Source organism: Streptopelia decaocto (genome assembly GCF_964273445.1).
Source record: "Streptopelia decaocto genome assembly, chromosome: 2".
NCBI lineage: Eukaryota > Metazoa > Chordata > Aves > Columbiformes > Columbidae > Streptopelia > Streptopelia decaocto.
The window spans coordinates 64,115,703-64,131,296 of record NC_138655.1 but is presented as its reverse complement, the minus strand read 5'-3'; the positions used below and the strand labels follow the sequence as shown (position 1 = coordinate 64,131,296).

At 41.8% G+C, this 15,594-nt stretch overlaps 2 protein-coding genes across 4 annotated transcripts in view; one reads left to right on the top strand and one right to left on the bottom strand.

The window, feature by feature from the left end:
- The window catches only part of INVS (inversin), a 90,290-nt gene extending 83,189 nt beyond the window's left edge, over positions 1-7,101 (bottom strand). The window contains exons 1-2 of one of the 3 annotated variants that reach the window (XM_082044738.1): positions 7,024-7,101; positions 1,506-1,675 (exon numbers count right to left, since the gene is read on the bottom strand). In XM_082044738.1, coding sequence (XP_081900864.1) covers positions 1,506-1,611 — 106 coding nt within the window. In that variant the 5' untranslated portion in view covers positions 1,612-1,675; positions 7,024-7,101. Of the gene's footprint in view, positions 1-749; positions 967-1,505; positions 1,676-7,023 lie in introns of those variants that run through there. The other 2 variants (XM_082044740.1, XM_082044739.1) reach the window with 2 other exon arrangements.
- A 101-nt stretch (positions 7,102-7,202) lies between these two features.
- Positions 7,203-15,594, top strand: part of ERP44 (endoplasmic reticulum protein 44) — a 56,090-nt gene continuing 47,698 nt past the window's right edge. Inside the window, exon 1 of the mRNA XM_082044743.1 lies at positions 7,203-7,394. Within this exon, the coding sequence (XP_081900869.1) occupies positions 7,338-7,394 (57 nt within the window). The 5' untranslated portion in view covers positions 7,203-7,337. The remainder of the gene's footprint in view (positions 7,395-15,594) is intronic.

Sequence of the window (15,594 nt, the reverse complement as noted above, 5' to 3'; positions counted from 1 at the left end):
TCTCCAGCACCTCAATGTCTTTCTTGCAGTGAGGGGCCCAAAACTGAACACAGGATTAGAGGTGGGGCCTCCCCAGTGCTGAGTACAGGGGGACGATCACTTCCCTAGTCCTGCCTGTTGGCCACACTATTCCTGATACAAGCCAGGATGCTGTTGGCCTTGTTGGCCACTGGGGCACACTGCTGGCTCATATTAATTCTAATTAATCATCAGTGATGGTTAACAAAACACCACACTTTGTTCCAAAGTCCTCCTTTCTGTAAGTTTTCTACTTACCTTTGATTCTGCCTATTTATGCCTCCTATTGGTACAGGATATCAAAAGGCACACAGTATCTAGAACACACTGTATTATTTCAAACACATGTTCCTTTAAAATCGCAGGCTATTGGGTGGCAGATTACATATGCGTCCATACTCAGGAGTTATATGCTAATACAGTGTATATGTTTGTATACAGTCACACATGCTCCATGAAACTACAGGTGGAAAAAAGAACAAATCACCAAAAAGGTTAGAGGGGCTGCTCTAAGGGACTGTTTAACTGGCCACTATGCCCCTCATATGTTACTAACTTAACAGGGAAAACTCAAAGAGGAAAGTAATAATGAATTCAAGAGTAAAAAGCCCTTCCTAAAAGAAGCAGAAAGTCAGACTTTATGTTACTGCATATACCACTAGCCACATAATCAAGTTGCAAAGCTTGGCTGTGTTAAGAGAACATTGTTAAGCCATCCAGTATACACACACATAATGCTGAAGTACCGTCCTGAATTAGATGCTGCTGCTAAGTGCAGCCATGAAGTTCAGTGAATAACACCAACTGCTCAGCTTACTTCTGGCATCAAGTTATACTTTCAACAGTGTCTGGTAAACAGCTAAAAATACTACTCTGATGCATTCTTCTTCTGCTAGGCAATACTTTTTTTTGGTCCTGTCCTGGCAAAAGTAAGGTCTGTGTCATATCCTGTCAAAACACGACAAAGCAGAGAAGAAAAATTTTGCTGTTATAGCAAAGACTGCAAGGATTTTGCAGTTTTATCTCCCACGTAAAATCAGAATCAAAGGAACAAACAGAGGCCAGGTCATTTAATCCCCAAATACTACACTGTGACAAGACTTCATTAGCTATAAATAAATGATGTGTAAAAACAAGTTTATAAAATTTCCCACAAAAGCAATTATACAAAAATGAGGATTTGGGGCCAAAATATTTGAGCCCAAAGCACTTCTCCATAATTTCAAATTCCATGAAAAAGAAGATCCGAATAACTCTTCTAGTTGTATGACTTACCAATTTTCTATATATCTCACACAGAAGTACCAATCAAAGGCAACGGATAATAAAAAGTAAGAAAAATCAGTCCTATTTTCAGGACTACATTTATTCTAGAAATACATATAGCCAAGAAATTAAAATGTATCTTAAAGATCAGAGTAGTAAATCAAAACCAAAAAGCTTCAGTTCTGAAGTAATCAAAATGCATCTACAAAGAAAACATTTACCTGCTATTAGCTTTTGGAGGGTACTCTTATCTCCATTAACAGCAGCAGCATGCACTTCAGATGCTAACAAGGAACCACTGAAGAGGCAGTTTGCTGAAATACTCATACTCTTTCAAGGTATTATTATAAGTCAGATCTGCAGCACCAACATTTTTTGTAGGAATTCAGTTCTAGAAAAAAAACAAAACAAAACAATAAAAGATAATGAATTTTATAAAGAGTCATTAAGATGACTCAAAACAATGCTAAAGAGAATAAACTCTTCTGTTAAAAACAAAAAAGAACAAACACATTTCTTATTTTGTGCATTAAATCTACCTCTATCCAAGATTCAACCAGAAAAAGCCTACATTAAGGAGATATATACATACATATATTGTAGTTTCATTGCCTTCAACATAAATTTCAGTCAATAAGCTTTGCAAAGGTCTGCAAATAGGACAGTGTTTATCTAAAAATCCAAGAGATTTCTTCAGAGTGTTGGCATACAAGCTTCAATTCAGTAACCAATGAAGTTTGTTATCAAGTATCAAGTTGATATATTCCTCCAGTACTGGAGATATGGTGGTATTCTACCATGATGGTTTATGGACATATGCAGGTCAAGGCTTGTAAGCAGAACTAGTATATTTTGTTTCACCAGCTGACATAACTGAAATAATCAGGTCAGCTTTCTAGATGGTAAATACTCTTTAAACCTGAACAGAAATGGGAAAATGTGTGTGTAAGAGAAGCCACAATGAATGAGACTAAAAGTCTAGCTCTAAATCCTGTCTAGAACTGGGGAATGGCAGATGCCACACATCATTTTGGAGAAAGTCAACAAGTTTTCAAGTTTGCAGACCCTTCTTCATTTCCAAAACTATCAAACACTTGAACTTCCACTTTTGATTCTTACCACACTTCACATTCGGAACAGAAAACAAACTGAGATGTGCAAGCAAAAATTGTACACACCAGCAAAAAGAGGAGGTATCACTGAGGCTGTCTACTGAATTCTTGGGAATTTTTCACTTCATCTTCTGTTCCATGTTAATTTAAATATACTCCTTTTTTTTTCATGTCCCACATTTACATCATAGTACACTTGGAAAACAGCAAGAGAAAGATACTTTGTTTCAATTGTTATTTTCATCATACATTTATTTGTTCTGTAAATTTGGTATACTGCTATACAGCATCTGTTCTTATTAAGGGGGAAAATGTTACTAAAATACCAGAGAAACCTTTACTTCTATGTAAAACAAAGTTAAAATTTCTACAGAGATATTAAGCATGAAGTAATTAAGATACAGGCCTTTACCTGCAAACAAACAAACAAAAAAAAATCAAATACATTTTCATACTCTAGTATAATTGTAGACCTTTCTTCACAAGCTCCAAACTTCCTTGGAGAGCTAATAAGAAAACGAATACAGGAAGCTTCAGGGCAAATCAGTTACTCAGAAAACACCTGCACAATCACAATATCAGTTCGCACCACATCTCTGTAATAAGCACAAATACAGAACCATGCCATTGTGCAAACGTGCTTAACAACACTAACATAATGCATCCACTCTACATGAAAACACTCAAGTATAACTCAGACATTGTCTGAAGTATACCACATGACAACTGCAGACAAAGCTTTTAGCACGCTGGTCCAGGGATGTCAAACTCATTTTCACCAGGGGCCACATCAGCCTCATGGTTGCCTTCAAAGGGCCAAATGTAATTTTAGGACTGTACAAATTTAACTACTCCTACATTTAGTGTCTAAACTGCTGCTTCTCCATCTTGTCCTCAGGCAGCCAAGGGCATGCTGTGGTGCTTCTTTCAACGACTCACCGTATCACTGCACTTTCCCTTCCTGAAGTCTGTTTGGTTGAGTTCTAATAAGCCACGCAAGTGGGTTCACCATGTCCTAAGGCATATAACACCTTATCTTCCAACCTTTCTCCCCAACAAAAACTAGTAATGGTGTGACCAGAAAGGTATGAGATGCTGGTTTTCTTGAAGACACATACTAGAACTCCTCACTACTGCAACGCTTCCTTGCTTGTGTTCACGGATCTCCCTTTGCTGTCTGCCGGTCACTTCAGAACCAATAGTAAGTATGGTATTGCTTAACTTTATCACTGCTTAGAAAAAGTGCATTAAGGAAACATGCAGTGGCTCACTACACTCTAATAAAGCAAGCAATTTCCCCAAACTCAACCTGTGTTTCAGGAACCCCTACAAAATTATTTCAGAAATCACCCTAGCCACTTACCCAACAACCAACTTGCCAACATGAAGCACGCATGGCATTTGTACCTGTCTGAAGGGACAGGTTATTAGAGCGCAATAGTTACTTGCTTCTACAACAGCACTGGTGCACTCTGTTGAGAACACTGGTGCAGAAGTGTGAGGAGAAGCTCCAAACATAACTTTATGAAAGTATTTTTTCTGGAGCCATTGCCAGTCTGAAACCTATGGAACAACACGATCCTATGCTATTGCTTTCCTCTTCTTCTGTGAACCTCAGAATAACACAACAATGATGATGTTGGAAGTCCTGAATGCTTCCATCGTCACTGAGTTTGGTGAACCTCTCTACACTTCAGAAAAGCCAAACTTTATTTTAAACACACTTGTTTTACCACACAAGTAGGTGATCCTTCCCATAATGAGAACTGTGTCATTAATGGACTCATGGTTTTGTTGACTTTTAGGAGCAGAGAACAGAAAGGAGTTCGAAGAGTCTAACGTGACAGGAGGTTAACAACATTTCCACTTTCAGAGCCATACAAGACAGGCTAACAGTGCCATAAGGTACCACAACAAATTACAGAAAACCTTGACTTGGTGCTTAAGAAAGCCAAAGAAAGTACAGATGCATAAGTGACAATGCAGGGTGGACAGAGCTTAGGCATGCCCAAACAAGCCCAAATATACTTTAAGACATAAAACAAATTTTAACATAACAGCCTTTCAAACGTTCCCAGTGCTAGCTACAATCACTGTTTCCTTTTAAAGAGGAAAAAGAAAACCCATATCTTTCAAAATACTTGCCCCATTCTCTGCTTCCCAAGTATCCTCTTCTCCTCCAACAAAACTGCTTTTTTGACTTTTTAGGACACAATAGTTATGTTTCATTCAAAACTAAGCTTTTCCTCACAATCTAGCAGTATGGTTTATGCTTTCTGTTATCTTCTCTACATTATACTGCATAAAAGCAGATAAGGCATTTCTGATTCAGGCAAATCTGAAGAAATTAAAAGGGACAACATGAAACTGAGTGTTAGTTACAAGTAGTCGCAGTGCCTCCTCCTACTTAACCATTAACTTATTTTCTTCTTCGTTATTCCTACAGCTATATACATTTGCCTGCAATATGAAGGAAACTACATCACCCAACTGCAATCCAAAGAGGAAAGAAAGAGAAAGGAAAAGGCTGCAGTGATGGATCATGTGCTACAGTTTAACATGCACTTGGCATACAGGAGTACAGCTTATCTTTAACTTGCCTCCACCTTGTCCTGAAAAGCTTCCTCTGGATACAAAGAAAACATCAGCACTTCCTACATTATTAAGTGGACCTATATGCACCATTGGAATTTTACACTTGTTGGAATTTTGAGATACTAGTTTTAATCCCCAAAGTTATCACTGACATCCGTTTTCTTTATATTTTACCCTTCTAGAAACAAATAAACTACAATATAAAACATCCAGGGGCAGCAGTGTAAAATTCAGCAAATACTGGAGAACTTAGTAAGCATCAGAAGTATCCCAATTACATCAACAATCATATAAAACTGACTATATATAGAATTAATAATGAAAGAGTTCATAATTTCCAGATGAAAACAAGAGCCCCATCTGCATAAAGTGTCTGTAATCAGAGGTGAGAGAAGCAATCAATTCTCTCTACAGTAATTCTCAGTCCAGTATCTTAACTCCATTGAAAGAACTAATTCTGTATCAGAGAAATTCTGAAATATTAAAAGGAATTAAAAAAGGAAAATATGTAACTCTCCTCAGATATTTCTCTCATGTATATGTCAAACAGATGAATTGGTATTGAGAGGACTAACAAAAAATGAGACATTCATTTGTAAGGGATGAAAAACAACACTAAAACCCAAGAAATAACTACAAGATCTTCCTATAAAAAAAAAAAAGGTAATTGACATTATCTATAATACACTTTTTATTACTGGAATTAAGTAAATAATTCACTTTTACTTCTTTAAGCTAACATGTACAAAAAGTTTAGCCTTGTCAAGTCACCTGAAATGAAAGGACAGTCATATGGACACCAAGGGCTCTTCAAAGTATGTGAAATTTCACACCAAACTGTGGTAAGTCTACTTTGGATTACACAGATAATCATCATTTTCCTATTCAGCAAAACATGAGATTGTTAAAATTTAAATAAGACCACTCTATAAAATTCTACTGATAAAGTTTCAAAGCAAAGAATAAGCTGCTATGAAAAGATACCAAAGTATTTTTCAAATGTGAGCGTATTTAGAAGACATTCATTCTACAGATTGAGAAGCCCAGGCTCTTAAGGCAGGCATAGCAGATCTGATAAATACATGATTTGTATATATATTCTTGTTTTCAGCTAATGAAACTGATAGGTCAAATGACTTTTACAGGGTCACACATAGTTTGAGCCTGTCAGGCTTTCTTTGAAGCCAAATTTGGCTTGACTTGCAAAAAGCTGATGTAAATAGTTTTCTTCTAAATGGCGTTATGCCCTGTTTCACTCCTTACGCTTGGGTACATACTAGAAACTCAAAGAACACGAAGTGCAGCTCTTTGTGATCTTTTTGAGGCAGCTCTGCAATGTCTCAAAGCATGTATATACAGTAAGGTCCAAAGCTTTACAGAAAGAGTATGAAGTACTGAATTTTAGGTACTCTTCCTTTCCAGCATTCAGAACTCAGGAAGTTAGAAAAAACACAAAACTGTTGAAGCGTCAAGGAATAAAAATGAACGATGACATCCCAGTTCAGTCCTATTATCAAGCTAAAATTTCCCCACCTCCCACCAGATCCTCTGCCCCCTCACACAAAACGTTCCCCGGCATCCCAAGCAGAGGTTGCTTCCCCAACTCCAAGGAAGTGATGACCCCAAGGCCCACGGCGCCCCAACACCACCCAAAGCCATTTGCCTGCTCCCGGCGCCTGAAGGGGCGAGGCGGGACCCGACCACACCACACGGAACGTGGATAAACTTTCCACGGGGACCGCTGGGGCTGCCCAACCCGCCCGGGCACCGCGGAGTCCGCTCGACCCCCCGCCTCAACAACGGGGCAGCCGCCCACCACCACTGAGGGCCCGCCCGGGCTGAGGGGTCGCTGGGACCCACAACGAGCGCCGGCATCCGATCAAGGGGCTGCGGCGCCACGGGACAGCCCCGCCAGCACAGCAAGAAAGGTTAACCCTGCCTTGACCGGGCGGCCACAGGCGCCTCCCGCCGCCTCTCTCCCTCCCTCCTTCGCTTCCCCGCCCCGGCGCCGCAGCTGCGCCCCGTAACTCACCTCGACCCCACCCGCCGCCTCATTGCGCCGCCACCCGGCACAACCCCTCACGGGCCGGGCGCGGCCCCCTGCTCGAGCAGCCCCGGTGCCTTCTGGGATCGCCTCATTGCCTCCCTCCACCTCCCCCGCCGGCCGGAACTACACTTCCCGGCGTGCCCCTCGCAGCGTGGGGACCCGGAAGTGAGCGGTGGAGGCGGGGAGCGCGGGGGCCCCGCGCTGGAACTTGCCCGGGTGTTTCCTGGCGACGGGGGAAGTGAGGAGCCGCCGCGGAGAGCGGGAGCCGTGTTCCTCCCCTCCCGGGCGCCCGATCTACCATGAGACCCGCCATCTTCCCGCTGCTGCCTGACCCTGGCTGCCTCCTCGTCCTTCTGGTGAGCGGCCGGCTGCCCGCAGCCCTTCCCTTCCCCGCTGCGGCCCCGCCGGTGGGGGGCACCGCGCCGGGCGGCGTGGGGGCGGCCGGCGGGCCTCGGGGCTCTTTCCTCCAGGCTGCTCCTGCTTTCCTGCTCGCCCCGCGTGTGCGCGCCGGGGACGTGCTTGGAGGCGGGTGGTGGCTCCCGGCCCCGCCGCGGTACCGACCCTCGCACGGCCGGGGCCATTCCGCCGGCACCTGCTCGGCGGGGGAGGGGAGGGAGGGAGCGAGGCGAGCGGCGGCTGCGGGAGCGGCCCCGGTTGGCGGAGTGCGGTGTTGTGGCCGAGGCTGATAGGCTGCGGACCCGGAACGGGCCGGCGGCGGGGCGGGGCCGGGCCTGGGCTCGCCACCGAGGCTCGGGGGCCGCCGCGGGCTCGGGGCATTGGCCTGGTGGACGGTGGGGCCTGGTGCCGGCTCCTCCGCAGAGAAGGCTGGCGTGGCGCCTGCCCCCTTCAGGAGCCGGGGAGGGAAAGCGAGGGGAGGGAGCGGACCCGCGGGTGGGCGCGCAACCCCTGGGGCGGTAGCGGGAGCCGCGGCGGCCGGGAGGAAAGTGCCTCGACGGAGCCTTTGCGGGGTCCGCTTGTCGCCCGTGGTTCGGTGTTGCTGCTCTTAAACTGAGGGGAACGCGTGCCCGAGCGCCCCATCCGTGAGCATGGCTGCGGTGGGGGGACCCTTTCCCACAGCTCAGTGGCCCGGGCAGGGAAGAGTTCCCGAGCCGTCTTGCAGCGTGGTCACATTTATCTTTCTCTGTCAGATTACAGCATTGTTTTTTTTCTTCAGGCTGGTATTACATGCATGACCTAAGCCACCCTCTGCCTTTGCACACACACACAAACACAATCACTGATGCATGTGTTTTGTGGTGATAAGTTGTCTCTGTTATACTTGATCTGTATTTTTAAACAGGCTGATGTGGTGATTCTTACTTTTCCAGAACCAGATTCTGGGCCTTTTATAACACAAATAGCTTGCAGAGCTAAAGGCAACTTGTGTGAATAAGTTTAATAGGATTTGGGCTTAAGATACTAATGTGTTTCATCCATCTATGTAAAATATTTGGGATAATAAAATTGGCCAGAAAATGAAGGACTAACTGGAGGTAAAGGTAGATAGCCCTTTGGGGGTCCAAAGGGAAGTACATAGTAAATGGCTACTAATGAATGGATTAATTAGAAATGTGATGACAGGTACTTAATTAAGAGAACAAGTACTCATTATTCATTTGAAATGGGCATTTCTACCTGGATAAACTCTGGTTAAATTATTATAAACTTGCTGTAGTTTCAGGGTTAGTAAATATGCATGATTGACGGGATCACTACAGGGTGTTTCAAAGAGATGGACCAAATTTCAGAGATACAGTGATTTCAAATGGAGTCTATCTTTTTGAAACATCCAGTATATGAGAGACTAAAGTGAAGAACCCAGTATCTTCCAGACACATCTGTGCATTAAAACGATTCTGCTTCTGCACTAGGTTGGTTTTCACCACTGTTTTAAGTACAGACTAAAATAAGCAAAAGCAAGGAGTGTGTACTGTTTTTAAATGCCATTGAAATGGACAAGTACAAGTTTGAAAAAGTGGACATGAGTTAATGAAAGCATTTATCTTCATGGTACAGTTGATCAATGCAGATTTAATATGCATCAGATCTATGTTTGCCAGCTAAAAATAGGAAATGGCTAAGATCTGAATTTTCCCCATGTTTAGTTGTTGTTTCTTTGTGTATGGGTCATTTAAACCCATTTCTGATGTGATTAAAAAGAATTGTATCCATAAAACCTCAAGAAGACTACAGATCAGAGTTGTTTTTTAAAAAGATGTAATTATCTATAATGTTATCTGTGTAATTCTTCAGCATCATATTGGATGTGGCCCTGTGTTGTAAGGCATCTAATTACATGCTTTGATCAAGCCAATGAATCATTGCTTTTAGTAGCTTTGTTGAGAACTTTGGAAAAGTTGTTCTGAGCAGACTGGGAGTGGGAGGGATCCTTTTACTTTAAAATAGCTGAAAAAGTCTTTTACAAAGCAGGGTGTCTTTTTCTTTTTGCGGCATTCAAAGAATCAGGGAGGGTGCTTAAAGTTCTGGTAACTTTGTTTTTCTTGTTACCAGCAGCCATGAATACCTAAGACCAACAACATTAATTGTGGTCTTGGTCGGTAAGGCTTGGCAGAGTGCTCTGCATCCAAAGGATGTGCCATCTAGCAGAGCCTCTCTGAGCGTGGCAGTTGGCATATCTTGTGTATAGGTGAGCTTATTAGCATTACATCAGTGGTTCCTAAAACAGAATACAATGATATATAGCTCCAAAACCAGCTTACTAAGCTGGTCTTGCTTAGTAATAGCAATGAAGTTAAACATTATTTAAATTTCCAGACTTTTGGATAAGCATATTTCTTTTCTAGATGGGGAATTAAAATGCTACAAAGGGAAGAAAATATACTATGTCAATGTCAAAAGAAGTTGTTTTGTCTAAGAAGTTTGACAGTAGGAGATCACTAAAATTTTGGTGGGCTTTGGGTCTTGCTCTATTATTATTCTCCCTGGTCTCACTGAAGGCTGGGTTGCTAGGATGGGGATTGCAGGGCAAGGCTTTACAGGGATAGCTACCAGTCCCAGCACAACCCTTTTCCCTTCCAACTTTTCAATCTCCTTTGCTCATGTTGTACTGGGCTGCTGGGAGACAAATTCGGGCTGGAGAGAGGACAGAGGAGGTACAGGCTGGCATGTCTCTGCCTCTGCAGTGCTGGAGATGAGCACAGGCTGCGGAGGATTGTGTACAGCCGATTGCAAGACTGGAATAAGAGATGCATTGGAATGTTGTGTGGCTCCCTGTGCTCATAGATTAAGATGTTTCTGCCACGTTGGTATATTGCTTAATAGTGGGTAGGACAGATGTTTAAGATGAATCCAAGACTGTGAAATACATGCTGATGGGACAGTGGCTCATCACATTCTCCTTGAAGGCAAGGTGTGGTTCTTTCGCTTTGCTCTAACCAATCGTTCTGTACGTTTGCTTCTACCTGAAGATGAGTATACTTTTCCTGTAAAGAAAATTCTAGGACAAGGCACTCTGCACATGCATCTTCTGCATATGTATGAAAGACATTTGTCATGTTGCTCAATACTTCACTGGAAGGCTTATGCATGGTGTCCCTGAGGAATAGATGTGACTAGAGGAAACCACCAACTGATAGTAAGGGAAATGAAAGGGGAAGTTCTCTATGTTTTTCTTTCCCTTGAACAACTGCAAAAGGATTTATCAGTTTTTGTACTTCAATCTCTGGAGGTTTATTAGATTTCAAAGCACCACTACTATACCTTTTCTTTGTAGCTTGTTTGGAAAGGTGGTGTGAACAAACTGAGAACACCTACTTATTCACGTATTTGGCAACACCTTTGGAAGAGCGTATTTGTCCTCTCATATTCTGAGAATGTGAAATGTTGTAGTGTTTTCTCAGTCTTAAAGTTTACCTAGTTTTCTAATAAGCTGTGGCTTCTCTTCACTTGGGGTTATTATAGAAGTCTGGTGTATGTTCCATTTATGATTCAATAGCCCCACTGTGTATGCTCTACTTTGTAAGTTAATGCAGTTTATCATTGGCAGGAAATATTTAGTGTTACAGTTAGTTTTACATTATAATGTTTTATATTTTTAGTGAAGCTTTCAGAATACTACTTACATAGCAATGCAATTGCAGCTATTAGGAGCAGTAACTTAGAAGAGGCACTAGTCAATGAACTTTTCATTTTCATATTAAACTTTTAACTGGAGAAAATACTGTAGGGTGATACTTGTTTCTTGTTTGAGTGCCACTGCCTCTTGTGTCTCGTTAATATGATACTAGGTACCCAAATAGTGAAAGTAAAATGAAATAAAATTGTCTTTTAACTTAATACTAAATACTGTAGTAAGTTGCCCAAAGAGAAGTTGAACTCTTTGTACATTTTATGATGTACAGAATGTATTTCTATGCATTTGCATCTCTGTGTTTGTATTAACAAACAAATTTTATAATTGAGAATCCTGCTCAAAATGTAATATTCTGAATTTGAACATTAGTCGAAGTCATAGTTACAAGCAGATTTTAGGCCACTGGGCCTTATACAGTGAAAGGTGTTCCCTCCAAGGGTAGCATAGGAGTTCTGACTTGTCCATCATCTGTCATGTCCTCTAAGCAGTGAAAATTTAACTGAGGAACTTTTCCTAGGCTGGTGGCAGGGAGGAGGAGGGGAAGCTTAGACTCTTGCTGTGAAGAATTGCATTCTTCTTGCTGTGCCATGTGATGGCAGGTTTCCTGTTTGGAGTGCTCAGAAGAGAGGACAGGAGAAACTGAACTGATTCTTCAAACAAAACACTTGGACAAGGTTGGAAAATGTATGAATGAGTTATTGACAGTAGGCCATCTGAGATCCTGTTGCTGGCAGCTAAAAAGCTCTGTGGTTACACATTCCTCTCTTTTTTTTTTTTTTTTAATATCTTACTGTTCTCCGTAATCTGCTTTGGGATTTTTGGCAGGACAGCTTTTTTAGGCAAGAGACTGGTCCTCATGCTGCTTTCTTGGGAAAGGAGAATTACCTCTGGTTGTTCTTATACATGCCCAACAGTTAACCCCTGTGTTTCAATCAAACCTATTTCTTTTGAAAGACTTAAGGATTATATGCTGCTATTCAGGAGGACCATTCACCTTGCAGGCTCTTTTATAAGCCTTACTTTTGTATACTTTCTAGATATTTTGTTTGCTTGCAGGGAGGGAGTTGTCTCACGTGAAAAGCAAGTATACAAATACGCTTTAAATTTTGTACCAGAGCTTCTTCAAAAGCTCTTCAGGAGAGTCTAGAAACATTTTTAAGTAATAGGTGCTTCAATAATGGAAATAGTGGAGTGGGTTTGGATGCATTAGCAGTATCTTTCCCCCCTCCCCCCCCATTGTTTGAGACTGAGTTCTCAGTGATCTAGAGGAGGAATATTTAGGAATGTAAGCAGAAGCAATATAGGGTGTTGGTGCAGAGCCTAAGCAACATTTCCTTACAAAACTAAACTGGAGAAAGCTCCCTTGAGAAGTAGAGGAGGGCTGGTGCATTGTAGAGAAAATTAGGAAAGGAAGTGATACCAAATTTCTTTCTGAAATTTTTGCCTTTGCACGTCTTTCCTCCCTTATGTTTCTTCATTCATCAGAAGCATGCTAACCATTGGTAGAAATAGGTAATTTTCTTTTTCAAAACAGTTATTAATGTCAACTGCTCATATAATCTAATTTTTTTAAAACGTTCATAACTCTGAGATTTTTAAAGTTTTATTAACTTTAATGATTTTAATTTACTGGCTGTCAGGTATATAATTTTACACTGTTAAAGGTTATTCTGTAAAGCTGTTTCTATACTCAAAACTCAGAATATTTTTTTTTTCGCTGCCAGTTCAGGATGCTGTATTTATCCAAAGCAGCTGTAGGATCCTGTCCACATTAAATTATGCTCTGACAACAACAAAAAGTGCCTTACAAAAAGTGACAAGACACATTGCAAAGAGAGTTCCATAATTTTTCCTTTTTTCATGTGTGTTCCTACTAAGAAACTGGCATCCTGATAATACATCCTTTACAGCTAAGAGACGTTCATGCCGTTAAAACATGCAAAGTTCCAATACTGCGCCCTCCTCCTAAGCACCTAGTACTTGCAACCTCTTCGAGGAATGAACCAAACCTTAGAATTCCTTCACATGCATGCACATACGCATTTTCTTTAATCTGGTAGTGATCCACAAGATCTGCTCTTTGTGGAGCTGACAGAACATGAGTGTTATCTTCTTGGCTGCAGTGGCACTAAGCAAAATGCAAAGTGCTGGGGTTTTATCTTAAACCATGTACTGACTGAAATAGTGAAAGCAGTGAGGACAGAACACCATACGTACTTATCTAAATGCAGGTGCTCTTTGGATACCTTCAGCAGATAACTGGCTTCCCAACTAATTGTATATGCAGCATGAGGTTTCTAATAAACACAGTAAATCTGTTCATCTGATTTAACAGTACCAAATGTATTTGGTTTCTTCTCTCCCCCTTTTTTCTTGATCTCCATTAGTTTGGCTTTAGCAAGAAAGCTTTGATGAACAGTATTTTGAGGCTCAGTGTATTTACCTGCTATGGTCAAATTGTAGAGTTCTGGTTTTTGATTGCCACTGAAAGTTTGATAATTTAAATGAGAAAGGACCTCTAAAGGTCATCTGGCCTTACTCCCTGCTAAGTGTAAAACTAACTTGGATGGGGTTACTCATGTTTTTTCCCAGCTGAGATTTGAATATCTCCAAGGACTGAGGCTCTACAGCTTCTCTAGACACCTGTTGTAGTGTTTGATCAAAACCTTGTTGAAAGTTCTATCTGAAAAATCTGTTTGGAGCAGCAGCTTGTGTCCATTGCCTTTTGTCCCATCACTGTGTATCTTTGAGAAGAGTCTGGCTCTGCCTTCTCCATAACCTCCAACTAGGTCATTGGTATTAGTGGTAATAGCTTCATCTTCTTAAGACTGAAAAATGCCATTTTCTCAGCCTTTCCTTGCATACCTTGTTCTCTAGCCACTGTTTAACTTGGTAGTCATCTGCTGGACTTCATTCCCTTATGTTAATGTCTGTCTTGTACAGTCAGTTGCAAAGCTGGACAGAATCCTTCAGGTGTGGTCCCGTAAGTGCCAAATGAAAGGGAAGAATCACTTCCCTTGGTCTGCTGGCTACACTTTCGGTAATGCAGCCCAGTTTGCAGTTGTCTTTGCTGCAAGCGGCATGCTGCTGATTCCTGTTCAACTTGCACCCCAAGATCTTGTCTGCAAATCTGTTTTCTATCTAGTTGTCTCCCAGCCCATATGGGGTTACTCTACCTGAGATTCAGGACTTTGCCTTTGTTGAACTCAGAGGGTTTGTGTCAGGCCATTTCTCAGCCAGTTGAGGTCTCTCTGAAGAGCAGGTTTCCTTTCTGGCATATAAGCCCCTTCCCCCAGTTCAGTAACCTCAGGAAATTTGCTGAGGGGAGACTCTGTTCCATCATCCTGGTCATTAGTAAAGACAAACCTTACACCCAATATTGATCTGGAGAATCTTCATTGGAGACTAGCTGGACGTGATACATTTGGTTACAGCCCTTTGAGCCCAGCAGTCCAGCTGCTGTGTCCTTTTATAGTTCACTTATTCCATTCATATATCTTATTTTGTTATGAACTTAGTTCATCTTTCATATATCACTCATTTAGGACTAAGGATATTCAATTTGAGATGCTGTGTTAGAAGCTTGCTAAAGTCAAGGCAAACAATATCAAATATTCTTCTAATTTACAGAGCTAATCACCTCACTACAGAGAACAGATTGATTTATATAATCTAAATCCATGCTGGATGGATGTGGCTTCTGGAGAGAAAATTTGTCTCCATAATCCTCCTGGGGACCTGAGGAAAATGCATTTTCTCTGGTTCTGTGGCTCTGTGTATGTCCAACTTGCTTAAGAGCTTTCTAACTCAGTCTTCTGCTATGTGAGTAATGCTTCTCTTCCTTGATACTCTACTACTAGGCTCAGACCTCATCAGTAGAAAGTCAAAGAGGACACTGAGTACCTAAACCTTTTCCATGTCCTTTGTCACTATGTCCCCGAGAGTTGAGCAGCAGGCCTACAGTTTCCTTCGTCTTCCGTTTGCTGCTGGCATACCTGTGGAAACCTGTGTTATACTTAACATTGCTCAAGCAATGTTTCTGTACTCCTACTGAGTATTTATTTTCTAATCTCTACCTTCTGTGTACTCCATTTTTTTAAAACTCATCCAGAAATTCTGTGTATCCATGGAGTTCTTCTGTCATACCTTCTTTCTGTACAGTGGAGTAGATTGTTTCTGTGCTTTGAAGAGGTTGTCCTTGAAGATCAACAGGCTCTTATCGGCCCTTTTGGCTTTCAGAGCCATGTTCTATGAGTGGACTGAATTGTTAAGACCTGAGTGTCTTCAGTTGTCACTTTTTTTCAGAGTTCTGTGAGGTACATTTTTCTATTAAAAATAAGTATTGTACTACATTACAGATGGGAATTATTGTGAGGCTCAGTCATTGATGAGCTGTATCTGGAAGTTGCATCAGCAGTGGCAATAAATTGAAACACTGGAGATCCCAATGGTTTGTTTCCTGG